We start from the raw sequence: 26,864 nt of genomic DNA, 5'->3' as shown, positions 1-26,864 counted from the left end.
AAAGGGCCTGGGACAAGGAACCTTCAAGTCCGTGATGCGGCGGATAGACACTCTGTAGGTATAGCACTTAATTTAATACTCGTAACAGCCACCAAGACTGCTTTAATGACAAGGAAACTGACAGTTGACACCAATCATGCTCAACTCACAGCTCTGTTATTTGCCTTGCAGCAGTGTCAAGTTCTTGACAGTTCAAAGAAGTCTCCTCTGCTCGTGTTTCATTTTGCTTTGAACAATCTTGTTATGTAGTTCTGGCTGGCCCAGAATTTGCTATGTCGACTAGGCTTACCTCAGGTTTGCAGTAATTCTCCTGCCTCTGACTCTTAGGTTCTAGGATTACAGGAATGGAGCAGCACACTAAGGTCTCTCTTTGTTGCCTTTTGTGCCTGTGGATATTGTGGTCCTGGAGAGTGGACCCAGGACACTGCATACTCTATCACTGAGTTAAATCCCTCACCCTCTCCCTGCCCCCACTCCTTCCAGACAGGGTTTCTATTTGTAGACTTGGCTGTCCTGAAACTCACTGTGTAGACCAGGCTGGCCTTCAACTTGATTCCACCTGCCCCTACTTCCCAAGTGCTGAGATTTAAAGGCCTGTATTCCTACCACTCAGCCTTTCTACTTTTTGTTTGTTTGAAACAGAGTCTCTCTGTGTAGTCTTGGTTGTCTTGGAACTCACTCTGTAAACCAGGGTGGCCTTGAACTCAGAGATCTGCCTGCCTCTGCCTCCCAAGTGCTGGGATTAAAGGCGTGCGCTGCTATCCCTGGCTCTCCTTTTACTTCTTATTTTGAAATCTTACAGAGTTGCCAAGGCTGGTCTTGAAATTAACTTGTGATCTCTCTCTCTCTCTCTCTCTCTCTCTCTCTCTCTCTCTCTCTCTCTCTCACACACACACACACACACACACACACACACACATTTATTATGTATACAGTGTTTTGCCTGCATGTATGCTCACAGGCCAGAAGAGGGCACCAGATTCCATTACAGATGGTTGTGAGCCACCATGTGGTTGCTGGGAATTGAACTTAGGACCTCTGGAAGAACAGTCAGTGCTCTTAACCTCTGAGCCATCTCTCCAGCCCTTCCACCCCCCCCCCTTTTTTAATTGAAAATTTATAGAATATATTCTGATCACAGTTTCCCTTTCCCCATCCCTCAGATCCTCTCCACCTCCCCACTCGTCCAACTCCAGGCCTTCTATCTCTCTTCCTCTTTAGAAAACAAACGGGCAAATTAAAAAAAGGCAAACAAACCAGATTTTAACAAACAAAAAACAGTAAAAAGCACAAGAAACACACACAAAACAAACAAAAACCCCCATAAAACACAAATAAGAAACTATAATATGCAAGCAAAATATAGAGAAAAATTTAAAAATGCACAAATGAAACAATATGAGCCAGAAGAGAAAAAGTCTATGAAAGCGCCACTGAGTCCATTTTGTGTTGGCCATCTACTTCTGGCTCAGGGGCCTACCCTTAAGTGTAGTCTCCCGGGGTTGGGGATTTAGCTCAGTGGTAGAGCGCTTGCCTAGCAAGTGCAAGACCCTGGGTTCAGTCCCCAGCTCCAGAAAAAAGAGGAAAAAAAAGTGTAGTCTCCCTAGTAGAATCCACTGGGAAAACTGATGTTTCCTTTGCCAAGTGGTTGTCAATTGAAAATAGCTTTTTGGTTAGGAATGGGAGCCCATGTCCACTTCTCACTCACAGCACAGGACCCAATCTGGCTTGGCCCTGTGAGTTTCTATGTAGGTCCTGCTGAGCTGGAAAAACAGCTGTCTTGATGCCATCCGTCTGTCCCTCTGCCTTTTGCCTCAGCCTCCCGAGTAGAGTAAGCCTTCACTACTGCACCATCTTTAACCACTTTTTCTATTCACATCTTATGGAATTCACCTAAGGTCACATCTGAGATAAGTAACTAAGTATAGTCAGATTTCATATCTACATTTGTCTAACTCCAAAACTTAATTCTTGCTTCCCAAACAAAGGTATTTCTAAAATATATAAAAGAAAAACATGTCAGGATATTTTTAAAAACTCATCCAAAAAGAAAGGGAAATAAGAAAATAAATGAGGGTTGGTGAGGTGACTCACTGAATAAAGGTGCTCACAGCTCAGCCTAATGACCAAAGTTTGGTTTTCAGCACAACAAAGTAGGAGGAGAGACCCATCTCCCACAAGTCACCCTCTAACCTCCTTTTGTGCACTATGTCATACACCACACACACACACACACACACACACACACACACACACACACACACACAAATAAATGTAACAAGAGATTGAATTCATTAAGAGACTCCTGTGATGGCTTGAAAAAGAATGGCCACATAAGTTCAATTTGAACTGTTTGGGAAGGATTAGGAGGTGTGGCCTTGTTGGAAGTGAATCTCGAGGGACCAGTTTTGAGGCTTCAAAAGTCCATCGTTTGCAGTTAGCTCTCTTTGCCTCGTGGGCTCTCAGCTACTCCTCCAGCTGTGCCTGTCTGCCTGCTGCCTTGCTCCCCATCATGGGGCTCATAGACTCCTAACCATTTGGAACTGTGAATCCCAAATTAAACACTTTCTTTTATAAGTTGCTTTGGTCATGATGTTTTACCACATCAAGAGATAAGTAACTAAGAAAAGCCCAAGAGTAACTTAAAGACACAATGTTTCACAAAAGAGGTGTAGTAAGTAAAAAACAAACAAACAAACAAACAAAAAACCATTGTAGAGAGAGCCAGAAATAGGCGTGATGGCTCACAGCAATAAACTCAGTGCCCAGGAGCCTGAAGCAGTTGCTGTGGGTTCAAGGCCAGACTGGACTGTGAAATGAGACCATGAAGGAAGATGGTTCCTTCCGAAATTTACCTCCAAATATAAGCTTTTATCTATCTACATTATTGCTTCATATTCTATATTCTCCAATATTCATTCTCTCAGGCAATCTGTTGTCTTCTGTTCTCTACACTTCCAATTTCTGGCCTTGAATTCCCAGAGACTAAGCAGCTTTAGTTCTGGGACTAAAGCTGTGCTTCCTTAAGCCCAGGCTAAATCTTTAAAGCCAAAACAAAATCAAAGAACTGATCCCTTAGGTCTCTCCCCCCAGCTGGGACAGACATGTGGAGTGCACCTAACACAAGAGAACTGAGATATTTTTTTACTCCTTCATTTTTCCCAAGGGTCTACCAATCTCTTTTATCTTTTTAAATGTCTTGACTCTGGGAGTAAGAAAGTTGACTCAGCAGTTAAAGAGCATTAGCCACTCTTCCAGAGGACCTGGCTTTGATTCCTAGCACCCACATGATGGCTCCAAACTGTAATTCCAGTTCCAGATCTGATTTCCTCTCCTGGCCTCTGCAGGCATCAGACATGGACATGGTGCACAACACACATGCAGACAAAACACCCATATATATATAAAATTTTTTTCTCGACTTAACCTATTTGGCTTTTGACAGCAGCATGGGAGGGTGTCGGTATGGAAGAGGCTATGAGTTCAAGGGCAACCCGGTCTATATAGTGAGTTCTAGACCATCCAGGGCTACATACACAGTGAGACCTCACCTCAAAATAAAAGGCAAGCCATGGTAGCACATGTCTTAAATCACAGCACTCTGGAGGCAGAGTCGGAGGCCAACCTGGTCTACATAATCAAACTTTCTGGGGGTAAAAACAGTAATAATGATAATAAAGTCAGTTTTAAGGTCACCCTTTGAGTTGTTTGATCCATTTCATAGTCCTGAAATTGTCAAGGTAGTGATTTATCCACCAGGTCCTCTTCCTAGTGCCTGATTCTGGTTTACCCACCAAAATGGAATCCTAGGCATAAAGGAATTACTACTTGCACTCGCAGTTCAGCTGTTCAGAATTTGCTTGTTCTTGGCCTGGTGCAGCAGTCGACCCTTGGGGACAGAGGTGCACCATCTCCATCTCGAACCTAGAGCTAGTCCATTGCCCCTATACCAGCCAACCCCAGTTCTTGAGCACTCCTCAAGTCGAGCTGAAACTCACCGAGCCTTCGTGTGACATTGTCACGACAGTCACTCCAAGACGGTGGGTGTTTCAGCTGACCTCAGGACCCTCCATCGCTGTAGCTGCAGCGGCCGCGACCCAACGGTCGCCTCGGCAACCAGACCCGCTGAGGGTCGGTGGCGGGGTCCACGGTTGCTTAGCAACCGCGTAGCCGCGCGTATCCAGTTCCAGTCACAGGCCACGCCCAGAGGCCGTGCGTCCGTGCGTCGTCTCTATGGTGGCGGCGGATTCGGAGGGACTTGAGGATCGCGGCGTCTGGCAAGGCGCACTTGAGGGTTGGGTGTGGGTTGCAGGTGTGACCTCTGACCTTGGCGTGGGCCTTCAGGTAGCCAAGCTGTGGGAGGAAGGGTTGGAGACCACATTCTGCCTTTTTAGCTGAGACGTTCGGTGCTACCAGGTCTTTACATCATCATTCTTCCTGTGGGATTCCCTGGTGGCCTCAACACTCAACCCTGAGGCTCTCCTGCTCCGTGGGATCCTCTCCTCCTTGTGACTATTATCCATCCTTGTGACTTTCCTCGGGGACTCTATCTGTCAAGGCTCTCTCTCAGTGTCTCCCGGTTGTATCTCATCGTCCTTCTCCCCTGTCCAAGTGTCCTCTGTGGCCTTCTTCCCGTTTGCCGTGCGGTAACTCTAGTAATTTCTCTCCCAGGATGTTCCGCCGCGAGCGCTCCATCCCACTTCGTGGCTCTGCCGCCGCCCTGTCTAACAACCTCAGTGTACTGCAGCTTCCAGCCCGTGATCTCACGCATTTTGGGGTGGTTCATGGACCGAGCGCCCAGCTTCTCAGCGCTGCCCCTGAGGGTGTGCCCTTGGCCCAGCGCCAGCTCCACGTTAAAGAGGGCGCTGGAGTGAGTCCCCCACTTATCACTCAGGTGAGGCAAGGAGTGAAAGAGGAGTTGCTTAAATCAGTGTGATCCTTGTTCTTTAACCCCTATCCTCTTGATGCCTTAATGTCCCGTACTGTGATGTGCGTCTCTCTAGGTCCACTGGTGTGTCCTCCCCTTCAGAGTACTGCTGGTCCTCACCTCACACCGAGGGATACAGGTGAGAAGAGAACCCCCCAGCCCTTTCTCCAGCGCCCCACCCCCACCCCCATAACACTTTCAAACTTCTCCCGTGAGCAGCCCACTCTCGCTCTGTTTTTCATCTTCAGGCCTTCCATTTTCTTCACTCTTCAATTCCGTTTCCTGTGACCCTTGGGCAAATGTAGCCTCAGTGTTCTCCCCTGAAAACTGGGGATAAGAATAGTACCTGCCTCCTAAAACAGAGTTTGAGGATTACATGGACTCCTGCTAACCTGGCTGGGTTAGTACCCGGAGCTCAAGGAGGGTCAGCTGAATCATGCTCTCATCTTTGCCCCCTGTCTTCCAGATGTACGAGTCTGACGGCTCCGTCATGGTTTACTGGCATGCCTTGGACTCAGGAGATGCTTCTTCAGGTACCTTCAGGGCCGAGTGGAGCAGGGGTGGAGGCTGGAAGAATTCGCTGGGGCTGGAGGAAGTGCTGTTTCTGAGAGCTGCTTTTGTCTTCAGTACAGGCTATGTTTGCCCGAGGAATTGCTGCCAGCGTCCACTTCATCTGTGTGGGTGAGAGGACTAGAGGCAGGGCTAGGGCCTGTATATGAGGTACACATCCTTGTGGGGGTCTCAGCCAGGAGGTTGCTGAGGGGTTGACAAGCTTAGGAAGAGTTAGAGGGAAGCTGGGAAGGAGGGGTATCAGGGACTCTGAAAAACATTTAGAGAGGGACAGTGAATGGAAAGTCAGGCCTATGAGCGCAATGAGTTCATTACTAAGACTTCTGGGATAGAGGGGGGTGCTGGCTGTTGTGACTGGAGACACAGAGGGCTCAGGAAGCCATCAGTGGGACACTGGTTGTGGCTGCAGGAACGTGGTCTGGTCGGATACTGGTCTTTGATATCCCCGCTAAGGGTCCCAATATTGTACTCAACGAGGAACTAGCTGGGCACCAGACACCAATCACAGATATCGCCACTGAGCGTGCCCAGGGACAGGTGAGTCCACTCCTTCTACCAGTTCTAGTAGCCTGGGAGGCCCATGTGTGGGTATTAGCTATGCCACTAAGAGGTGTGGCTTTGGAACCATCTATACTTTCTTAGATGCAATGGGACATACTTTCCACCAAGTAGTGTTTTATAAAAAAAATCACTAGCACTCTCCATCGCTGGTGTGAATCCAGAAGTTGGAGCCTACCATCTCCCAGATGCTGCCAACACTGTAACTTCCATCCCTGGACTTAAGCTAGTGCCCTTATTCTGACCCAGGGCCAGCCTTTCCATAAAGCTGTCTCCCAATTTCAACCCCCTGTGACCCCTCCCCCTTTAGCTTCACTCTGAATAGGCTCTACCCTCACCAAAAACTTTTCTCCCCACTTGGATTGAAAACCTCTTGGGAACAGGATTTTATCATTCGTATTCTTCACAGTAGCTGGTGTGTCTGCCTGACACCAGGTCAGGAGGTCTAGGGACTAGTTATGACTGTGGCCCATTGCAAAACCTCCAAAAAGTTGGGACATGATGGTTTTAGTTTTTCCACCTGTCCGGAAGGGACATTTATACATCCTCTTCTATTCCACGATGGGGGTGGGGAGGTGGTGGTTTTGAGTGAATATAAGGAGCTACAAGGAGCCTATGCTTTAGAGACTCCTGGAGAAGTGTCCACGGTGTGAGCTGATGTCAGAGCCACTCTCACCCTTTCCCTGTAGAAGTAAAGAGGCAAGCATGGCTTCACCCTGCTCCTGCTCTGTACTCTGGATCACACAGACTGTAAAGGGAAGAGCTGACCCTGATTTCCTCCTCAGGATGGTGTTGCTGACATGGTGACAGCAGATGACTCAGGTGTCCTGTGTGTCTGGAGGTCAGGACCTGAGTTCACCTTACTGACCCGAATAGCAGGATTCGGGTAGGAGAGGCAGACAAGGGTTACGGTCTTTCTGAGGTGACTTTAGGGTAGGGAGTATGTTGGGGTCTGGAGAAACCAAAACTGAACATTGCCCTTGCAGGGTCCCGTGCCCCTCTGTGCAGCTGTGGCAGGGGATCGTAGCAGCAGGCTATGGAAATGGACAAGTGCGTCTGTATGACGCTGGCACAGGAGCCCTCCACATCCAGATCAGTGCCCACGCCCGGACCATCTCTGCCCTGGACCTAGCTCCAGAGGTGGGCAAGGTCAGTCTCCTGCATCCCTACGTACCTTTTCTGGTGCTTGGATACACAGCATAGGCTTGTCCCTGTACTCAGTGTAACTCCATCCCCAGGGGCCTGGACTGGCACTCCGGCTCATGCCCATCCTGTCAGGGCATCTGACCCCCTGCCCATCCCTCACGGGGTTCTCTCTTTTAGCTGCTGTCTGCAGCTGAGGATACCTTTGTACACATCTGGAAGCTGAACAGAAACCCAGAGAGTGGCTCCATTGAGGTACGTTTGCGGAAAGGTGGGCATAGGGACCCAAGGGCACGTGAGCAGCAGGACTGACCAGCCCTCTTTCCCCACAGGTGGAACACTGCCATGGCGAATGCATTTCTGACACGCAGGTGTGCGGTGCTCGGTTCTGTGACCCAGGGGGCAGCTCCTTTGCTGTGACAGGCTATGACCTTGCTGAGATCCTGAGATTTGGCAGTGTCTGAGAGTGGAGCAGCGGTCCCTTCTCCCTTGATATTTATAAAGTATTCCCTCCACCAAGCCCTTGTCTGATCACTCAGCATCACAGCCACACCTCTAAACATCAAGGGGACAGGTTCAGAGCACGCAGAAGCCACTGGTCCTCAGAGACCATGTCCTCAAAGACCAAGTGAAGGCTTCGAGCTGTTAAATAACTTTTAATGGTTGATGTAGGGGTCACAAGGGAGGTGCTTTCCTCTCCGCTCTCCAGTGCAGCCCTGGAGGCTGGTTAGTGTAGGGAGGTAGGGCAGAGTTGTTCCAGTTTTCTCCCAGGAAGCGCTTGGGGGGGGGGGTCCTAGCCAGCTCCGGGAATGGTCCCCTCAGTACCATCTAACCACAACTTAAGAAGGGTTTGTGTCACCCCTCCCCAGCCTTCTGTCCTTGTCCAGTGGAGGAAGAGGAGCCCAAGCTGGCCAGCTGGCCCTAGAGTCCAGTTGTCCTTGGGTCATTTTCTCTCTTGGCCATCCTCTTGCTGGTGCCTCTCACACTGGGGACTGGAGCCATGTGCTGAGCTGACTTTTGCTGTAGAAACCTCTGGATTGTGGGGATCGCTGTGGGGGAAGGGGTGCAACCGAGCGAGAAGGCCCAAGGGAGTGGTCTGCAGGGACAGCATCCAGGGAAAAGGTGCGGGGTCTTCCCCAGGGCAGGGGTTGCGTCCAGGTTGGGACTGAGGCAGGCGAGCAGGAGCTACGCAAGGCAGGCTGGTCGGTAAACATTGCTAGCCAGGGTGGGGGCGGCTCCAGCCTTGTGCCCTCCCGCTGGGCCAGGATGTCTGTCACTGCTGCGATGTCCTCTAGTGGCTCAATGGCTGTGGCAGCAGGGAGGGGGGAAGGGGAGGGGGCTAGTCAGAGCTCAAGCCCTGCCTGCTCAGCCCTGCCTGTCACCTGTCACTGTAATAGGAAGAAAGCAAGGCCCGGATCTCAGCCGAGATGGCATTATTCTGCAGGAGCAGCCCCTCACAGGGACCTCCCGAGGCCACGGGCTCTGATAAGACTGTGACAATAGGGGTGGGGGGTAGCAGAAGTGGGTAAAGAAACCAAGAAGAAAGGAGAGAAAGCAGTGCCGGGCAAGTGAGGTCAGAAGAGGAGACAGGAGTCCACATGCATGGAGGGAAACAGAAAGGAAGGATTAGGATAGATGGCAGAAAATGACTCCGGCTCTTTGGGGTTTGTTCTAAACTTGGGTGGAAATGGTTTTAAGAATTGGAGAGAAAGGGGGAATACAGTAGGGCTGAGTGGGCCCTGGCCCCCATGGTGTGCTTTCTCTCTGGTTCTATTACCCAGGATCCCTTGAGGTCCCCACCCTACTTTCCATCAGCCTCCCTCCGACCCTCCTCTCACTCACCCATCTCGTGGTATAAGGACCCCTGCTTGGCCAGTGCTTGGGGTGGTTTCCGGGGAGCAGGAGTTTCGATCTTCATAACTTCATCACAACAGTGTTTCCACTGGCCTGCGAGGAGGGGAGGGTAGGAGGAGAAGAGAGGAGAGGACCAGACCCATGCAGGAGCTGCCTGCTTCCTGTCACATTGCCCTGCCCTGCCACAGCAATCCCAGAAGTCCTGCCCGGCTCTTTCTTACTCATGTCAAGGAACAGCTGCCACAGCGCCTCCATCCAGCTCTGCAGGGCATCCCTGCTCTGCACCTGGAGCGTGTTTGTCACCTCATCATCTCCATACCGGTTGCTGATACTGAGGGTGAAAGGCCACTCCGGGGCCTGCTCCAACTCCCCTGCCCGGACCCTAGTCTCCTGCAGGGGGAAAGCAAGGGGCTGCCTTCACCTCTACCCATCAGCCCTGCCTAGAAGTACCTGTGGGACTTCTGTTGGCCCTTCATTTTCCTCCTGCTATCTCTAGTATGGCGGTGGGGCAGACAGAGTGGTGGGGATAAAGGGCCTGTGCTAAGACAAGTAAGGAGGAGCAGGCAGAGACAGGAAGGGGGGACAGAGCAAGGCAGGGGGAAAGGGGAGGATAGGAAAGGGGAGGTCCAGAGGTGGGCAAGAAACCCAGGTCCAGGTTCAAGCTGCCTGCTCAGTACATCCAAAACACAGGCAGGGGTCTGAGGTGCGGTGCTGTGGTAGGGCACTTGCCCAAAGCACTGGAGGAGAAACTACCTGACCCAACACAAAGGCCTCTAGGGTTCGGAAGGGACTGGGGATGCTGAGTGAACAGGATGGCTTTCTTAGTGTTATTTGGGGTAGGAAGATGTGGGGAGGAGGTCCCCAGGCCCTGTCCTGTGCTGGAGCTTAGTGATCTGAGGAACAGAGTCCACCTTTCTCGTCTCTGAGGACTGGGCCCAACCCTCCAGAGCCTTGAGAAAGAGGTGACCAGGACAGGCACCAGGTAGCCTCACTTCCAAGGGTGTGGTCACCTTGTTGATGAGGATAGTGAACAGTGGCTCCTGCCCAGAATCTGCATCCTCAGATCTCCAGTAGCAAAAGAGGTTTGTGCCTTTCAGGACTCCATGTACAAGTGTCCCACTCTGGAGCTCCCCGGCTTGCTGCATAAACAACTTGGTGTTTTCTGGGGAGTTGAGCCTCCCCACCCGGGCACCTTCCTCCCAGTCCCCACTGACCCCACGCCCCCAATACTCACCCTGCTGTCTTCCCATCCCACTTTGTCCCCCCAGGTCCAGATTTTTAGATTGTCCATCTATTTCCATGCCATTAGGACCCCTCACCTGCACCCTGAGGGTACCACTTGCAGTAGGCTGAGTCATGCAGAGAGGCTGAGCCACCAGGCGGCAACACATGCTACCATAAAGGGGCAGCCAGGCAGGGTTCTCCTCTGGGGAGGAGAAAGTACCGGGTGAGGATTGGACATGAGAAGGGGACTACCCTACGACCCCTCCTATCGGTGCCAGTGTCCTGGACAGACAGACAGACAGACAGACAGACAGACAGACAGACACGAACACACACACACGTGTTCATACCATGACTGGTGAGAGTGAGGTCATGTGTACGGAATCCATCTTGCACTGCCGCTAGAGTGAGAGTGGTGTGGGCCAAGAGGTGGTATCGAGGACCTCTGGAGGGAGAAGGGACATCAGTGGAGTGGTGTGTGTGGCAGGAAGGCACTGCAAGGCTGGCTCAGGCTGTGCCATTGCTGGGCTACCATGGAAACTAGCTTGCCTCCTGTTTCCTGACTTCCTGTCAGGCATCTAGACCTTATATATTACCTTCTACAATATCCCAATAAAATTCTGCCGGCTCCATGGGGGTAGGCGTTCTTCAGTCAATAGATGAGGCAGCTTCCTCTAGGCTCTAGGTGACTGACTGTAGGCTCTGCCACAGAGCATGTCCCAACTCAGAGCACAGCTGTCTATACATCCATGTCTGGTTTTGGCATGACTATATATGGGTGGCACACGTGCATATATATGTGGAGGCCAGAATAACATTGCTGTCCTCTTTAATTGCTCTCTACATTACTGATGAAGGCAGGGGCTCACTAACTCAGAGCTTGATGACTCAACTAGTCTAGCTAGCCAGCTTACCCAGAGCTTGGTGACTCAACTAGTCTAGCTAGCCAGCTTACCCAGAGCTTGGTGACTCAACTAGTCTAGCTAGCCAGCTTACCCAGAGCTTGGTGACTCAACTAGTCTAGCTAGCCAGCTTACCCAGAGCTTGGTGACTCAACTAGTCTAGCTAGCCAGCTTACCCAGAGCTTGGTGACTCAACTAGTCTAGCTAGCCAGCTTACTCAGAGCTTGGTGACTCAACTAGTCTAGCTAGCCAGCTTACCCAGAGCTTGGTGACTCAACTAGTCTAGCTAGCCAGCTTACCCAGAACTTGGTGACTCAACTAGTCTAGCTAGCCAGCTTACCCAGAGCTTGATGACTCAACTAGTCTAGCTAGCCAGCTTTCCCAGAGCTTGATGACTCAACTAGTCTAGCTAGCCAGCTTACCCAGAGCTTGATGACTCAACTAGTCTAGCTAGCCAGCTTACCCAGAGCTTGGTGACTCAACTAGTCTAGCTAGCCAGCTTACCCAGAGCTTGGTGACTCAACTAGTCTAGCTAGCCAGCTTACCCAGAGCTTGGTGACTCAACTAGTCTAGCTAGCCAGCTTACCCAGAGCTTGGTGACTCAACTAGTCTAGCTAGCCAGCTTTCTCAGAGCTTGGTGACTCAACTAGTCTAGCTAGCCAGCTTACTCAGAGCTTGGTGACTCAACTAGTCTAGCTAGCCAGCTTACCCAGAGCTTGGTGACTCAACTAGTCTAGCTAGCCAGCTTACCCTAGAGGTCACCTGTCTCTTCTCCCGAGTGAGCCCTGGGATTGGGGTCTGTGGGATCAGAATTCCAGTCCCCATGTTTGCACAGTACTTTATCCATTGAGCCCTTTTCCCCACCCCTGTTTTTGGTGGTCTGAGACAGTGTTTTATGTACACCAGGCTGGCCATAACCTCACCATGCAGCCGTGGATGTCTTTGATCATATGATCCTCCACCTCCCGAGGGATGGAATAACAGGTGTGCACCACCCCACCCAAGGCTTCATGTATGCTAGACAAGCACTTTACCAACTGAGCTACATCCCCAGTCCTATAGGATGTTTTTCTGGCTGCTAAACAGGTAAGACCCCAAAACCTGGCTCTCCCTGCCTCCCCACTGTCAGGCTTGTAGACTAACTTAGGCCTAACTCTAGGGTTAGCCAGAATGCCTGCTCATACAGTGTGAAGTGGTCACCAGTGGGGAGTTGAAGGAAGGCAGCGGGTGGTAGAGGGTCTTACCCCACAGCTGGGGTAGGGAGCAGGATGGGACTGTTCCCGGAGCCCCCAGCACTGTCCAGTGATGCTCTGACACGCTTCCCTGAGGACCGGCCCAGGGAGCTACTGAGTTTGGTGGCAAGCCTCTTGGGGGCACCAGCTAGGGCTCCCTCCTCTTCCACACAGGCCCCATACAGCTCCAGCCGCAATTCAAAGTCAGGCCCTGCCTCAGCACTGCAGTGTGGGATGGGATTGGGGGGGCAGTAGTCAGTAGAAAGCTCAGGAAAACGTGGGGTGAAGAAGGGCATAAGTACTGGACAACTCCACAGGGAAGCCCATGGGCCATCGGCCTCTCCCTCTCCACCTTCACCCCTGCCCCAGAACAAACCCCTCCCCTGGTGGAGGGGGGGCTGGAAAAGAAGGGAACCCCAGGGGAGGCACTCACAAAATCGCATTGTTCTGAAAGGAGATGTCTGTGAGGGTCCTGTCCACCAGGACCATCTCAGTATCCTGAATCTGTTCCCCAAGCTGCAGCAGTAGAAACACAGCCCAGCGGTGCAGATCTGAGAGTAAAGAGAGAGAGAAGAAAAAAAGAAGGAAAAGAAAAAGATCTTAAGATTTCCCACACGGGCCTCCACCTCAGGGAACACTTCTTGGATTTGTCCCAGTTTGTGCCGCTCACCGCCTTTGTTCTTGAAATACTCTGTGTCCTTCCACATGAGTGGGATCCGGAGGTCTAAAGAACAGAGGGGAAGGAAGAGGGGTTAGAAGCAGGCAGGAGGGGTGGGGTGTGGTGGGGTAGGGTGGGGTGGGATGAGTGATGCCAGCAGCTAGGGCAGCTGTGTGCTTACCAGAGATGCAGACCCGGCCTCGGCAAGGAGAGCGCTCAGGGGGCTGCACACTGTCGGAAGGTCTGTGGGTAGAACACAGAGTCCTAGCCTGGTCTCCACGTACTCCTCCCCCTTGTTCTGACTCCCAAGGTCTCTAAGAGCCCCCTGATCCCTAGCATGACTGGCACGTCAGGGCCAACGACTAGAGGAGAGCTATTGACAAAGCTCAGGAGTTTCTAGTCTTAGAAGCTTGTGAACAATGTTAACACACAGGCATATCACACAAGCTTGGGCTCCTCCCCCTCCCAACATTGTTCCTGACCATCCAGACCCCTGCCAAGGACATGTGGGGCTTTGAGGGTCAGGCATCACCAGAGATTCCAAGTCCTCACTGCCACCATTAAACTGTGGGCTTGGAGATGTTGGCAGGTCACTTGTTTCCACCCAGGGACTCACTGTGCATCTCAGGCTGGCCTCAAACACAGCAATCCTCTCGCCTCAGCCTCCCACATGCTGGGATTACAGGCATAGGCCACCACGCCCAGCTTTCATCCCGTCTTTGATAGACTACACAACCTAGCATGCATAGCGTTGTGTTTTGTTGCCTCTGACGTAGATGGGCTTCACATCACCACTGAGAGGGCTGTGTGGTCTGTGTGCCCATGACTCCCTGAGAGAGCTGCCTCCCGTCTGCTTGGCCTCTTGCTAAATGGAGCAGCAGTGGAATGAGTTTTCGCCTGTAAATGAGTTTTCAGGCTTCCTGGTGAGGCCCTGGCAACCTCTCCCTCTGCTCTGCCATACCACTGAGGGTCTGGGACCCTCTTTTTCCTGCAGCCTCAAAGAGGCAAGCAGCAGGTAAATGATGACTCATTTACCACGATTGGCCAGTCTTCAGAGTGGTCAGCTTGCCAAGTATTTTCTCTCTAACATTTTTACTTGACTCCAGTGGTCTCACTGGTGACTTGTCAGACTGGCAGGGTGCAGGGCAGCATGGGTCACACACTGACGCTGAGCTCTTTTGGAATGCACCATCTAATCTCTATAAATGGGAAGCCTTTAAGTGATTTTTTTTAATTATGCACTTTCCCAACTCCTGCCTATAATGGTGAACCCCAGGTACAATAAACTATTATCAATTTGTGGTAAATTGGCCATTCAACAAATTGGCCATTTGGTGAACTAGCCCTGAGAAAATTAGTTTTCCAGAAATCAACCAGCCAGACATAGGAGATCAAGGGCCGGCCTAGCAAAATTAGCAATTCTGCATTACTTGTGGTTCAGACTGCCATCTTCCATTACATATACTGGCTTTCCCAAGTCCAGTCCCAATCACTCTAGATGACCCACCACCACAGTAAAACACCAAGGTGTCTTTCATGGCCAGGACAGGAGTTTGTGAGGAGGTCCGCTTCAGCTTGGTCTGAGCTGCAAACTCTCCACACAGACACACATGCTTTTTATCATTTTTTACCACAAATAAAGCCTCCCTCACTCAGACACCTCGCCACCCATGCTCACCGCCGGCCTGTCTTTCCCAGCACCTGGGCCTCCTTGCGCCGCTGCAGCTCGCCCATGTAGCTGAGAATCCGGCTATTGCACACCAGCAGGCTCTTGGTGGCTTCCAGAGCCTGCTCTCGCTGGGAGCAGGCCGCCAACAGCTTGCAGGCCCCTTCCCTCATCCGGATCTCATGATCTAGTTTCCTCTGCAACTCTGTGTCCTAACCAGAATCATGGGAGAGAACAGATGAAGCAGTCAGGGGACATGCTCAGGCATTCCCCCCCACCTCCAACCCGGTCCCAAGCTGGGGGAGTGGCGGCGTGATGGGGCACAACACAGAACACTAATGTTTCAGCAAAATAAAAGCAAGCCTGTTGTCTGAGCCACAGTTGCCCAAGACAGCCAGAAAAGCTTTGCAAAATAAGATATTCCGTGTATTTGATGGTGAAGAGTATAAATTCTGTTTGTCTCTCCCATCACAACTTGGAGAAATCTAAAAGAGATACGAATTCATATATCCTTTGACCTAACTATCCAATACTCAAGTGTTTAGCCTACAGATACAATCACACACACACAACTGCCGAGCCATATGCACAAACACCTTCACTTAGCACTGTGTGGTATGTGTGTCACATGTGAGAGCAGTGCCCACAGAGGCTAGATGAAGGGATCAGATGCCCTGGGGTTGGAGCTACAAACCATCTCGCCTGAGTGCCGGGAACCGAACACGGATTCCCTGGAAGAGCAGTAATTGTTTCTTTTCACTGAGTCATCTCTCTAGCCCCAGGCATTGTTTAAACACCCAAACTAGAAGCCTGTCAATAAGACAGCAGTTAAATGAGTCTATCTGTGCTGAAATAGTGCAGAAGACTGAGATAGACGTGTATAGATATGACTCCAGAAAATATAGCACAAGAATAGAAAACAAAACGTACATCAAGTTAGGCACGGTGCTGCACATCTCCAGCACTTGGGAGGTAGGGGCAGGAGGATCAGGAGTTTAAGGCCATCCTCAGCTACATGGAAATTAGAGGCCAGCCTAAGATACATGGGACTCTCTCAAAAACAAACAATATGCATACCAGTTGATATATATATATATATGATGTATATGCACGTGTATGTATATTATATATACCATATATTTGCATGTGCATATGTATATCTACACATTTGTGTGATTGTGGTCACAGAGGTCAGGAATGTGGGCTCAGTCAAGTATACCATCCACGAAGCACAGAACCCTCCACACACCTCAAACAGCACACCCACCACCTCTAGCTCCCTGAGCATGGGAGAGGAGGTCAGAGGTAAGAGAAAGTAGTTGGTCCAGGTTTGAGGGGCTGGACAGACGCAGAAGGGCAGGGGAGCAGCTCTGAGAGAGGATACAGGGGAGTCACTTGGAAAGACTCATCCTGGGGCTTAATTAGCATTGATTGGACTGAAGGCTGGTAGTGCATGAGGCTCTGGATGTGATTCTCCAGCATAAACCAGATGTAGTGGAGGCAAGAGAATCAGGATGTTCAAGGTCACTCCCAGCAACATAGTGAGTTCGAGGCTATATGAAACCTTGTCTCAAAACAGTAAAAAAAAAAAAAAAAAAAAGCATAAAAAGCTCTAGGAAGCCAAGCCAAGTATGGTGATGCATGCCCACAATCCCAGTACTCAAAAAGCAGAGGCAGGGGAATTGCCACGAGTTCCAAGCTAGCCTGGGCTACATATCCAACTTGCTTACAGTTCCTTCTTCCGAGAACTGTTTCCGAGGTCATACTAGATCAGACTTTCACCCCAGCACCACCCACAAGATTCTCTTCCAAACAGGCCAGCCTAAGTCTCCAAACTCCTCCAGGAAGCACCTTCCCCCACCCCCATGGCAGCTCCTAAGTGCAGGGGGCATTTCACTCCACTTCCACGAGCCTCGGTTTCCCAACTTGTAAAATGGGGATGAAGAGTATGAGATGACTCAGTCAGTAGGTAAAATGCCAACTGTGCAAGCCAGAGGCGCGCGCGCGCGTGCACACACACACACACAAATATATATTAAAGGGCAGTCTGGGTATGGTGACACATGTCTATAATCCTAACTCTGAGAGACAGAAACACCTCCTCCCCCACTCTCAATAAACAAAAAAGTGAAAACTGCTAGAGGAAAGCAGTCTCTACATACATAAAGTGAACCTCTGAGCTACACACAATCATAGCACACACACGCATCACAGACACACAAAATAGGGTGAAAATAGTCGTGGCATCCTAGTGTGGAAAGACTTCCCCTGAGATTCAAGCTCCATGCTTGGTGCAGAGTATTCAGCCTGTGGCAGGGCCACAGGCTTTATTAAGGAGGCTGATTTGACAGGCCAGTTCACCATTGAGCTCTGGACGGGGCTGACTGAGCGAGGCTCCATATTGAAGCCCCAGCTGGGAGATGAACACGCATAGATGAATGGCTGCTCCATAAGCGCCTCGTCATGGCATAAAAACAGGAAACGGGCTCTGCTGGCTTCGGCTGAGGTGACAGGGAGGAGGCTCCAAAGCAGAGGTGCAAAACATTGGTGCAGGAAGCCAGGCAAGTGGGGGCACGCAGTTGGAAGAGAAGAGCGCCAGTGACTGCACAAACCTGTCCTCTGTCACACTGGTTCTCTTCTGCTCTGTCTCCAACTGTACTAACAGCTTGAATTACTTCTCACCAAAACCTGGTCCAGCCTGCATGCTAACTCTTCCTACCCAATATTTTTTGTGTTGTGCTAGGCCAGATTTTATCACAAATCACTCCAGGCCCTTTCCCCCAATACCCTCCTAAACTACTTTCTACTCCCGCCACTCTTTGTACCCACCAGGGTCCTGTCATTGCTAGGCCAGGTGCTTACCTACTCCGCCCCAACTCCTATCACTAGTCCCAAATGAATGAGATCAAGGATGGGAGCCCATGCTTGCTCCTGGTTAGCTAGCCCCGTTGGGGGCCAAGCACTCACCGCTTCTTCCCTAGCCCTGTCCATTGCGCTTGCAGCTAGCCCGGGGTCCCAGGTCGCAGAAACCCGGGGAGCCAGCGTGACCGGAGGACCATGTGGGAATTGAAGGATTCCGAGCGTCGGCGCTACCTCACTGCCAGGGTCCGCGGCGCCCGGGGGCGCCGGTGACATCAGCTCCCAATTGCCGCGAGAGGCGCTGAGGGCTCCAGGCGCGGGCGGTCCCTGCAGGCGCTGCGATGCCTGCATCTTTACCACCGGGACCCAGCGGGCCAGGGACGCGGCTGCAGGGAGCGCCTGGGCCGCCACAGAGGCCTCTCCCGAGCGGCCTTCTCTCTCCAAGGTGACCCTTATCAGGAGCAGGATGTGGTAAGAAGTGAGGTTGCTGGATCCAGCATGGGCCAGCAGAACTGGACTTGGGAGGAACTAGCCGCCTTCCCTATGTGCTTCCTAATCCTCTCTAGGCCGGCCAGTCCCCAAGAATGTGCTGGAGAAAGGGCTCCCACCTTAACTGGGTTCTTGGGCTTTGCATCCCTCTCCACACCCATTAGCACAGGAATAGGCCCTGTCTTCCTCTCCACCCGCACATCCTCCCCAAATGCCATTCCCACAGGATGGGAAAGATCCCAATGTGAGCATCCTCAGACCTGGGTCAGATCTCCAGGGATGACAGAGAATGAATCACAGTCGCCCATAATGACCCAGTCCTCCCCCACACTGCCCCTGACTTCCTGCTCTGCTTCCCATCACCTTCTGTTCCCTTCAGAATTCCCACAGCTAAGTTCAAATCCTGGTCTAGGGACTTGACAAGTGAGAGGCAGCATTTTTGTCTCTGGAGCTTCAGCCGCAGCCTGGGAGTAGTTTGCTTTCTTCACAACATTATGTGAGGATTTGATAAGACACAGCCAGGGCACATTTGAAGCTTTGCTCTAGGGACGTAGGTCAGTCAGCTCCATCCTGAGCACCCCATTGAGCATCCCGTTCACCTGACATAACACTAGCACCTGAGACAGGAGGATGAGAAGTTCAATGTCATCCTCAGTCACACAACCTGAGCTACGTGAGAAGTTATTACAACATAACAAGATGTCTCCGTGGGTAAAACTGCTGCCAAGCTGGAGGGCCTGAGTTCAATCCTGAATCCCACCGTGGGAATCAATTCCCCCAAACTGTCTTCTGACCTCCACACTTGCTTTGTGCCATACATCATCACCACAGCCACTGCCACCAACCCCACCACTGCCACCACTGTCATCATCACCCTCATGACCATCATTCCCACAATCAGCATCACAACCATCACCACTGCATTCATATTTTTAATAAAAATAAGCTTTCACCCTCATCCTCCTGTGTGTGCAGTTAGGATGCCTCCTCCAGAAAGCCTTTCTGGATTTACCTCCAGAGCTAACTTTCCTGTCACCTCCTGAACTATCAATGGGTCTGTCTTTTTGAGGACAAGATGAACCAGGGAGGAGGAGGTTGTGCAGAATTCTCAGCTTGTGGTGCAAGGAGAGTTAATCAAAGTAAAAAAACAACTCATTCTTCTGTTCCAGATGTCAGGCAGGCCTCCCGTGGAGAAAAATGACAGTGTGTGCTGGGGGAGGGGTGCTCAGGATGCAGAATTTAAACATTGACATACCCTAGCCAACTCTGTTGATGGAAGCAGCATGTGCCTTCAGATGTGGCTAGAGAAACTGAAAAACTGGATCCCCACTGCCTTAATTAACTAAAAGTAATTATAATACAAATTATACAGGGAGTAGCAGGAGAAATGAAGGCCAGATGGACAGGAAGGAGGTGTTGAGTATTTTTTAGGTTTTTTTGTTTTGTTTTGTTTTGTTTTGCATTTGGCATAGTCTCCTAGAACCCTTAAGCTCACAATGCTCCGTCTTCAGCCTCCTGGGTGCTGGGAATATAGACATGTGCCATCACACTAAGCCTCACCCAGTAAAGGTCCTCTTCTGTGCACCAGCACAGGAGAATCAAGCAATGTCAGAAACCCTAAGGAGTCCACTTGGCTCCTTTCTACAAAACAGACAAGCAAACTGAAGTGTATCTTCCTGGTGCCTCTGAAGCCAGACTTGGATGGTTTCCTTCTTCCTGCTAGCACCGTGTGAAAGGTACACTTGAAATGCTCACCAAGGCTGTGCTAGAAAGGATCCTACAGCTATAACTGGGTTAGGCTGTAACTGGCTAACACTCTCCATTGATCTGGAGATGGGGCAGGAGCTGGGCAGGCGGCATGTGTGCAGTAAGTTACCCTTCCTGATACACTCTGCACCCCTGCCTCTGCAGCCTCCTGCCCCATTAAAGTCCATGCAGTCACTTCCTCCATTCAGCGAAGGGCCACACACCCCAGTCCATCAGCCAGCTCTGTCACATCTCCCACCATTACTCGGAATCTCTCCTGCTTTCCATGAACTCTGTAATCTACACTCTGGATTCATCCCCCTATGGTAATACGGGACCATCCACCCATCCACCGGGAAAACTTCCTGACTCTGCCGACCTCTCTTCCCCAGCCCTAACCACCACCAAGCTGACCCTTCACCACAATCCCCATCTTAAAACTGAAGGTGGAAGGCGGTCTGGTGACATGCACCTTTAATTCCAGTGCTAAGGAGACAGAGGCAGATGGGTTTCTGTGAGTTAAAAGCTAGCTCAGGGTTGGGGATTTAGCTCAGTGGTAGAGCGCTTGCCTAGCAAGCACAAGGCCCTGGGTTTGGTCCCCAGCTCTGAAAAAAAAAAAAAAAAAAGCTAGCCTGGGCCACAGAGCCGTTTCCAGGTCAACCATGGCTACATAGTGGACACCATCTTAAAGACTGCAAGCTTGAGATAGCACTGGGGATGCCATGTGGTTGCCTGGTATGAAAGAAGTTCAAGGATCGGATCGGGTCCTCAGCACCAGCTTGGTGGGTGACAACCTCCTGGAGTCCCAGCACTGCACTTAGGAGTTAGAGACAGGAAGATCAGAAGTTCAAAGTCATCCTTGGCTACATAGAGTCTGAGGCCAGCCTGGGATAGCAAAACCTTTCTATGCAGCAAAATCCCACCCAGGGTACAATCTAAGTCACACAGCCTTTCCTCCCCAGCATGGTCCACCTCTGTCCACCATCTCCATTCCAACAACAAATTCTAGCCCCACCGGCCTCTCCCCAGCCCGACACAAATATACCCCCCTCACCCTTAGCAAAGACTCTTTACCCTGGCTAGGCCATCTTTCTGGAAAGCCTTCTTGAAAGCTTCAGAACCTCAGCCCCTTCCAGACCATCTAACATTGCCATCTGCCTGATTGCTATTGCACCCCATCTCTATAATATTTTCCTTGAGTGGTACCACTCACACAGTTACCATCTGTTCCCTCACAAGAAAGGATGTTTCCTGCCCTCTCCAGGTGGATTCCCATGTCCTAGAAAAGAGCTCAGCACACAGAATGACACAGGTATGGCCGCCATGACACGGTATGGTGGTCGTTTAGTCTAAAATGTGTGCTTGCAATTCCCTGCTCTCGGGAGGTGGTGGGAGGGAGATCAGAAGTTCAAGGTCATCCTCTACTATACAGTGAATTCAGAGAGCCTGTCTTAGGAGAAAAAAAATATGAAAAAGCAATGGGCCAGCGAGATGGATCAGCAGGTAAAGGGGGATTGACATCAATCCCAAGGACCTGGGTTCAATCCCAGAGCCCACATGGTGGAAGGAAGGAACAAATCCTGAAAATGCCAAAAGTTACCCTCTGATACACACACACACACACACACACACACACACACTATGGAATCCATACACATGCACACACATATAATTAAAGCAACAGGAAAACCAAAAAAGAATAAATGAACAGGTGAGGCATTACAGCCCTGATGTGTAATCCCAGCATTCAGAAGGCTAAGGCAGAAGGATTGCCATGAGGGCCACAGCAGCCTAGACCACATAGTGACTTCAGTAGCCAGGTGGACTACAAACTGAGATCCTATCTAAGGACAATTAGAAAAAGGGAGAGAAAGGAGGGAAGGGAAATTAAAGAGAATAAATACAAGTAGTGTCCCAGCCTCTCTTGGAAGTTGACCTCTGACCTCACATTTGCATGGTGGCACACCATCCCCTTTCACTTCTCTTCAGAGTGAACCTTCTACAAACCTCCTTCCTACTGAAATCTCTTCATTCTGTCTCAAAAGTGAACCATATCCCCAGAACAAACACCCACACCTATTCATAACAGCAAAGACCCTACTGTCAACATGTGGTTTTGTTGTTGTTTAGCCCAGACCGGCCTGGAACTCACTCTTGCTTCTACTTTCCAAGTGCTAGAATTACATGCATGTGCCCCTGTACCCAGTTCATGCAGTGTCCGTGCTGCTGATAGTCAAACCCAGAACTTTGTTCATGCCAAACAGGCACTCTACCAACGGAGCCACATTGTAGCCCTTCATAATGTTCATTCTGGTCAGCAGAAGTGGGCCTGGGTCCCCAAACGTACTCAACATATTATATACAGAACCACCTGCACTCCCGCCTATCACGGCTATGGGCGGGCCCTAACCGGCCCTGCCCCCCTCCCCCATTAGCCCTATTAAGGCTGAGACAGCACAGGAAGAATGTGGTCCAGGGGTCGGGGGCATTACCTCCAGGCTGAGTGCCATCTGCCGGATGTAGAGCATATTGAGGTCCTCCAGGATTCGCAATCTGTCCTGCATCTCTGTGTCCCCTAGAGCCCCTTCCCTTGCTGCCCAGAGAGAGGCCAGGTAGGCACCACGCTGTCCCACAGTTTCTCCTCCCACTGCTCCCTGGGCTTGAGAGAGGTGTCCAGCTCTGGGACAGAATGCAGAATCTGTCCCTGTCCCTCTGCAGTCCTGTTAGACCACTCTGGCTTCTTTGACAAAATTTTCTCTCCTACTGCTGTTCCAAGACCTTGGTAGGAGCCAGGCAGAGGAGGAAAGAAAGTGAGGTAAGAATGAACAGGGGTTCCTGGGAGGAGAGGCCAGCTGCAGAGGGGGCTCTGGGCACAGAGTGTCCAGCCTTGCGTTGGTGGCAGCTGTTCTCCCAGCTGTGGAAGAAAAAGGCCCTTTCATTCCTATTTTGGCCCCTCCCCCGCTCCCGCCCACATCCCTGGCCTGGCAGACAGAATGTGCGTGCTCCGAAGGCAGTGAGGGGCAGGCACAGCTGGAAGGGGGAAGGGAAGGGACGCCTCCTGCTGATTCTACGGAATCCTGAGGCTTGTCGGGAGATCAGAACCGATCGAGGGAGTTCTGGCTTAGTTTGACAAAGTTAGCGACAGAAGTGAGGACTTGAGGAGACTTGAGCCCAGGGAGTGGGACAAAGGGGTGAGTCTGTAATGCAGCCCAGCCCTCAGGGTCACCCCTTCCAATGCCGGCCCCTATTCAGCACGCCCCACCCTGGGTTCACAATTACCTCGCTTTTCCAGCAGAAGGGAGGAGAAAGAGAGGGAGAAAGTCAGGGGTGTGCCTGGCTGCTGCTGGCCCTGATCCCCTCTGCGGGCCCCTTCCCTTCCAGACAGGAAACCAGCCCCGGGTCCCAGCCAGCTGCAGGGTTGTCCCCCACCCCACCCCCTACCCCGGGACCGTGGAGTCACACTCAACCGGGCGGCAGGCTTGGCCCTGCGGCTCCGCCCCGACTCCTCAGCTATGGCCCCCAAGGCCTGGCATATCCTAGCAAGGCTTAGGAGCACAGGCCCTCCTCCAGGTCCCCAACCTCGCCCCCCGTTTCTCCGACGCTGGCTACGCGCGGGTTCCTTGGGTCTAAGTTGCTGGGGCGGGAGGAGGACAAAAGCTCTCCACTCGCTTCTGACTCAGAGAAAGCCTGGGACAGCGGGACACGGGTGTGAAAAGAGCCTTTGTTCTGGGCAGCCTAGAGGGAAAGGGCAAAAGCCAGGCCTGGAATCCCAGGCGGGAGGTGGTGGGGGCAGCGCGCTGCTGGAAGAACCACCACGCTTAACCCTTCCCAGGCTAGTAAAGGATAAAGACTTCACACTGGGACCTCCTTGAGCGTATGGGAGGCTGACCTTGGGGACCTAAGTCTCTTTGGGGTGGCTAAGCCCCTCTCACTGCTGGTTCAGCCATGTGCCTCCAGTGTCTCCAGTTTAGGGACTGAAGCATAGGGCTTTGAACGTGCTGACAGGGATACCCTGGGTGGTGGTGGTAGTGGTGGTGGTGGTGGTGGTGGTGGTGGTGACTCTCAGGCTAGAGGCTGAAAGTTGGGTGTGGGAAAACACTCCAGAGTTGAGAGAGAGAGAGAGAGAGAGAGAGAGAGAGAGAGAGAGAGAGAGAGAGAGAGAGAGAGAGAGAGAGGAGAGAGAGGGAGAGAGAGAGAGAGAGAGAGAGAGAGAGAGATGAGAGAGAGAGAGAGAGGAGGAAGAGACTTGTTGCCCTTCAGGAGTAACAGGGCAATGGGAGGGCTTCAGACAAGTTACAGAACTGTGGAGACAACGGGAGGCTGGCCTAGGGGGTCCGCTCAGTGTGGGATGCTACTGAAGGCGAGAAATCAAAACAAAATTTCAAGTATTGGAGGATGCCTGACTGCCCAATGTCCTTGGCCCAGGATACTGGAGGGACTTGGATTCAGGCACAGTTCGGGAACCTAGAGCCCCTCACGTTGAGGCCAATTACCTCAACCAGGCAGTGCACGGCTTGCACAGGTCAGATGGACCCGCACCCTGTCCACACCTGGATCTCCCAGTGAACAACTTGGGCTAGAATAAACCCAGATCATGGCGCGCCCAGGAGGCAGGGTGGCCAGGGCTACCTGCCAAGGGCTGGGAGGGGAAGGCAGGGACGCGGCCTCTCACCTCCGGCAGGTCGCTGAGTACACTAAGTCGAAAGCGGCCGCGTTTGAACTCCATCTCCAGGGCGGAGCCCCTGGCCACTGTGACCCGGCTCCGATGGTTTCGCGAGAACATGCTTGCAGCCCCCTTGCTCAGTGCGCTCCCTGCGCTCCTGGGATCAGTCTCTCGCGGGCTTGGGCTCCGGTCCCTCGACGGCCGCCCTCCTACCAGTGCAGCCGGGAATCTCCCCAGCTGCCCGGTTCCCAAACCCCGCCCCCGGAGACGACACCTGGGCTGGGCAGGGCGCGGCACCCTCCTCTTCCACCCCCGCTAAAGTCCCGGCCCGTACTCGGGCGCCAAGCCAATTTGGGTCGACAGTTTCATTGCCAGCGGCACCCTAAAGTACTCCAGCAGGGCCTGAGAGCTCCCGCCCTTTCGGCTGGATTAGCTCACCTGCACTTGAGGGCGGGTCCCCAAATCCCCTCCCCTGCAGCAACCCCCACCTGTCAAACCGGAGTCCTGGAGCTCGGAAAACACCGATAGTCACACTGCACTTTCTGGTTCTCGCTTGAGTTGGGACCGCCCAAGTCTCACCTCTTAAACTACAACTTCTACAGTTGAAGGTTTCTCTCTCCCATTTAGACTCCCCTGCGTGGCTACCTGTCCATTCACAATGGCCTCCATTCATAAAGAGGGCTTTGGAGGATCTTGAAATTCCACTTAGTGCCCTATGGGACCACAGAACTCTGATCTAACCACTGAATTTTCTAGTCTATTCGGTAAGGATATTACAGTCTTGGTTGCTATGAAAATAGTGTATGGGAACGAACAAGAGGCCAGCAGAGGGAAAGTGCCCTATAAGCAGAGCTACGAAGACTGAGGAACATTTGGGCCCACTGGACCCTGAGCTTAAGTGTCTTCGGCATGTTATGTAAGGACTGGCTGCTGCTGGGTAGCAGAATCCGGGTTCCTCACTCACATGGCTGCCTCCTCTCTCCAACAGAGCTCACTGAGACTGGCTCACTGGCTGACTACCCACACTGACTCTCCTGGAGGCTTCAGCACTGGCTAGGGAGACTTTGAAGCAGGGTGGGGCTACTACAGAGCAGATGTGCAGGAGCCAGCTCAGGGTGGCCAACTCAGAACTCAGAAGCGCTGTGCTACAGCAAATGACTCAATAAACAGTCTTTTAGAGAGTGGACTTAAAATCCCTTCTGCAAAGTGACTTTGGGAGGGAGGGCATTGGCTTATACACCTGATAAATCATTTGGGGATCACTTTACCAGGTATCCAGTCACAAGAATGCGTTTTGTACTCTCTCTCTCTCTCTCTCTCTCTCTCTCTCTCTCTCTCTCTCTCTCTCCTTCCCTTCAGTCTGCTCTTACCTTCAACAATGTAAGATTGCTGCTAAAAATCATGGGACTGCATCTTCCCAGACTTAATAACTAGAAGGAGGAGGAGGAGGAGGAGGAAGAGGAGGAGGAGGAGGAGGAGGAGGAGGAGGAAGAGGAGGAAGAGGAGGCGGAGGAGAAGAAGAAGAAGAGAAGAAGAAGAAGAAGAAGAAGAAGAAGAAGAAGAAGAAGAAGAAGAAGAAGAAGAAGAAGAAGAAGAAGAAGAACTGAGTGAGGCTTCTGAACATGTCTGGGATTTGAGATCATTCAATTCAAGCGCCCCCCCCCCCAAAAAAAGGGGAAAAAATCGATGAGGCCAGCCAGAGGATTGACTAGACCTGAACCAACCACTTTGGCTAAGAGAATCATGTGTGCTGGTCACACCTGAGTGCCTTGTGCCCTCCTAGAGAGCAACTAGAACCCAGTGAGCTGGAAGGGGGAGCAGAGGGAGAAGTTCCTCAAGGGATGTTTCAGGCACTAACACCATGTGAAGAAATGGCAAGTGGCAGGGGTAGAGAGGCTGTACATTCTTGTACATACACACACACATGCACACACAATCTTTTACAAAAATGATCAAGATAAAATTCAACTGGGTTATGGATGGAATCAGTGGCAGGTGCAAGACCCTAAATGTAATCACCAGTACCACAAACAACTACAGGGGCTCGTCTCCAGCTGGACGTGGTGGTCCACGCCTTTGATCCCAGGAAGACAGAGGCAGGAGGATCTCTGTGAGTTACATAGTAAATTCCAGATCCACATAGTGAGACCCTGACTCAAAAAAAGCAAACAGGGCTGGAGAGATGGCTCAGTGGTTAAGAGCACCCGACTGCTCTTCCAGAGGTCATGAGTTCAATTCCCAGCAACCACATGGTGGCTCACAACCATCTGTAAAGAGATCCGATTCCCTCTAATGGTGTGTCTGAAGACAGCTACAGTGTACTTATATATAATAAATGAATAAATCTTTAAAAAAAAAAGCAAACAAACAAAA

The 26,864-nt window shown here is 51.5% G+C and overlaps 3 protein-coding genes and 1 long non-coding RNA gene across 27 annotated transcripts in view; 2 read left to right on the top strand and 2 right to left on the bottom strand.

Moving 5' to 3' along the window:
• C4h2orf81 (similar to human chromosome 2 open reading frame 81) overlaps nucleotides 1-4,138 on the bottom strand; it is a 6,277-nt gene extending 2,139 nt beyond the window's left edge. Inside the window, exon 1 of one of the 4 annotated variants that reach the window (XM_006236784.4) lies at nucleotides 3,999-4,138. In XM_006236784.4, the coding sequence (XP_006236846.1) occupies nucleotides 3,999-4,016 (18 nt within the window). In that variant the 5' untranslated portion in view covers nucleotides 4,017-4,138. Of the gene's footprint in view, nucleotides 1-3,696 lie in introns of all 4 variants that reach the window. The other 3 variants (NM_001024330.1, XM_039108155.2, XM_039108156.2) reach the window with 3 other exon arrangements.
• Wdr54 (WD repeat domain 54) overlaps nucleotides 1-10,818 on the top strand; it is a 23,780-nt gene extending 12,962 nt beyond the window's left edge. Inside the window, exons 1-11 of one of the 6 annotated variants that reach the window (XM_039108151.2) lie at nucleotides 4,212-4,312; nucleotides 4,417-4,579; nucleotides 4,672-4,894; nucleotides 5,004-5,066; nucleotides 5,394-5,460; nucleotides 5,555-5,608; nucleotides 5,907-6,034; nucleotides 6,841-6,941; nucleotides 7,042-7,204; nucleotides 7,379-7,453; nucleotides 7,531-7,717. In XM_039108151.2, the coding sequence (XP_038964079.1) occupies nucleotides 4,673-4,894; nucleotides 5,004-5,066; nucleotides 5,394-5,460; nucleotides 5,555-5,608; nucleotides 5,907-6,034; nucleotides 6,841-6,941; nucleotides 7,042-7,204; nucleotides 7,379-7,453; nucleotides 7,531-7,662 (1,005 nt within the window). In that variant the 5' untranslated portion in view covers nucleotides 4,212-4,312; nucleotides 4,417-4,579; nucleotide 4,672 and the 3' untranslated portion in view covers nucleotides 7,663-7,717. Of the gene's footprint in view, nucleotides 1-4,177; nucleotides 4,580-4,671; nucleotides 4,895-5,003; nucleotides 5,067-5,393; nucleotides 5,461-5,554; nucleotides 5,609-5,906; nucleotides 6,035-6,840; nucleotides 6,942-7,041; nucleotides 7,205-7,378; nucleotides 7,454-7,530 lie in introns of those variants that run through there. The other 5 variants (XM_006236780.5, XM_006236778.4, NM_001109245.1 and 2 more) reach the window with 5 other exon arrangements.
• Nucleotides 7,835-24,999, bottom strand: Rtkn (rhotekin). Of its 15 annotated transcripts, none has more exons than XM_063285795.1 (13): nucleotides 23,108-23,937; nucleotides 22,321-22,742; nucleotides 14,747-14,946; nucleotides 13,250-13,311; nucleotides 13,081-13,134; nucleotides 12,844-12,961; nucleotides 12,423-12,632; nucleotides 10,627-10,721; nucleotides 10,372-10,478; nucleotides 10,063-10,191; nucleotides 9,274-9,442; nucleotides 9,041-9,145; nucleotides 7,835-8,689 (listed from the first exon to the last, which is right to left on the bottom strand). In XM_063285795.1, the coding sequence occupies exons 2-13, from the start codon at nucleotides 22,390-22,392 to the stop codon at nucleotides 8,577-8,579; spliced, it is 1,434 nt and encodes a 477-aa protein (XP_063141865.1). In that variant the 5' UTR covers nucleotides 22,393-22,742; nucleotides 23,108-23,937; the 3' UTR covers nucleotides 7,835-8,576.
• Nucleotides 22,840-26,864, top strand: LOC108350719 (uncharacterized). 2 transcript variants are annotated; one of them, XR_001837618.3, is made up of 3 exons: nucleotides 22,840-23,019; nucleotides 25,119-25,255; nucleotides 25,480-25,677. It is a non-coding gene; the product is annotated as an uncharacterized LOC108350719 (long non-coding RNA). The 2 variants fall into 2 exon arrangements; XR_005503659.2 differs by lacking the exon at nucleotides 25,480-25,677 and adding an exon at nucleotides 25,851-26,864 and having other exon boundaries at nucleotides 22,846-23,019.

The sequence above is a fragment of the Rattus norvegicus genome, chromosome 4, assembly GCF_036323735.1.
Source record: "Rattus norvegicus strain BN/NHsdMcwi chromosome 4, GRCr8, whole genome shotgun sequence".
NCBI classification, from domain to species: Eukaryota; Metazoa; Chordata; class Mammalia; order Rodentia; family Muridae; genus Rattus; species Rattus norvegicus.
The sequence above is the reverse complement of the archived record's forward strand: the minus strand, read 5'-3'. Positions and strand labels throughout refer to the sequence as shown.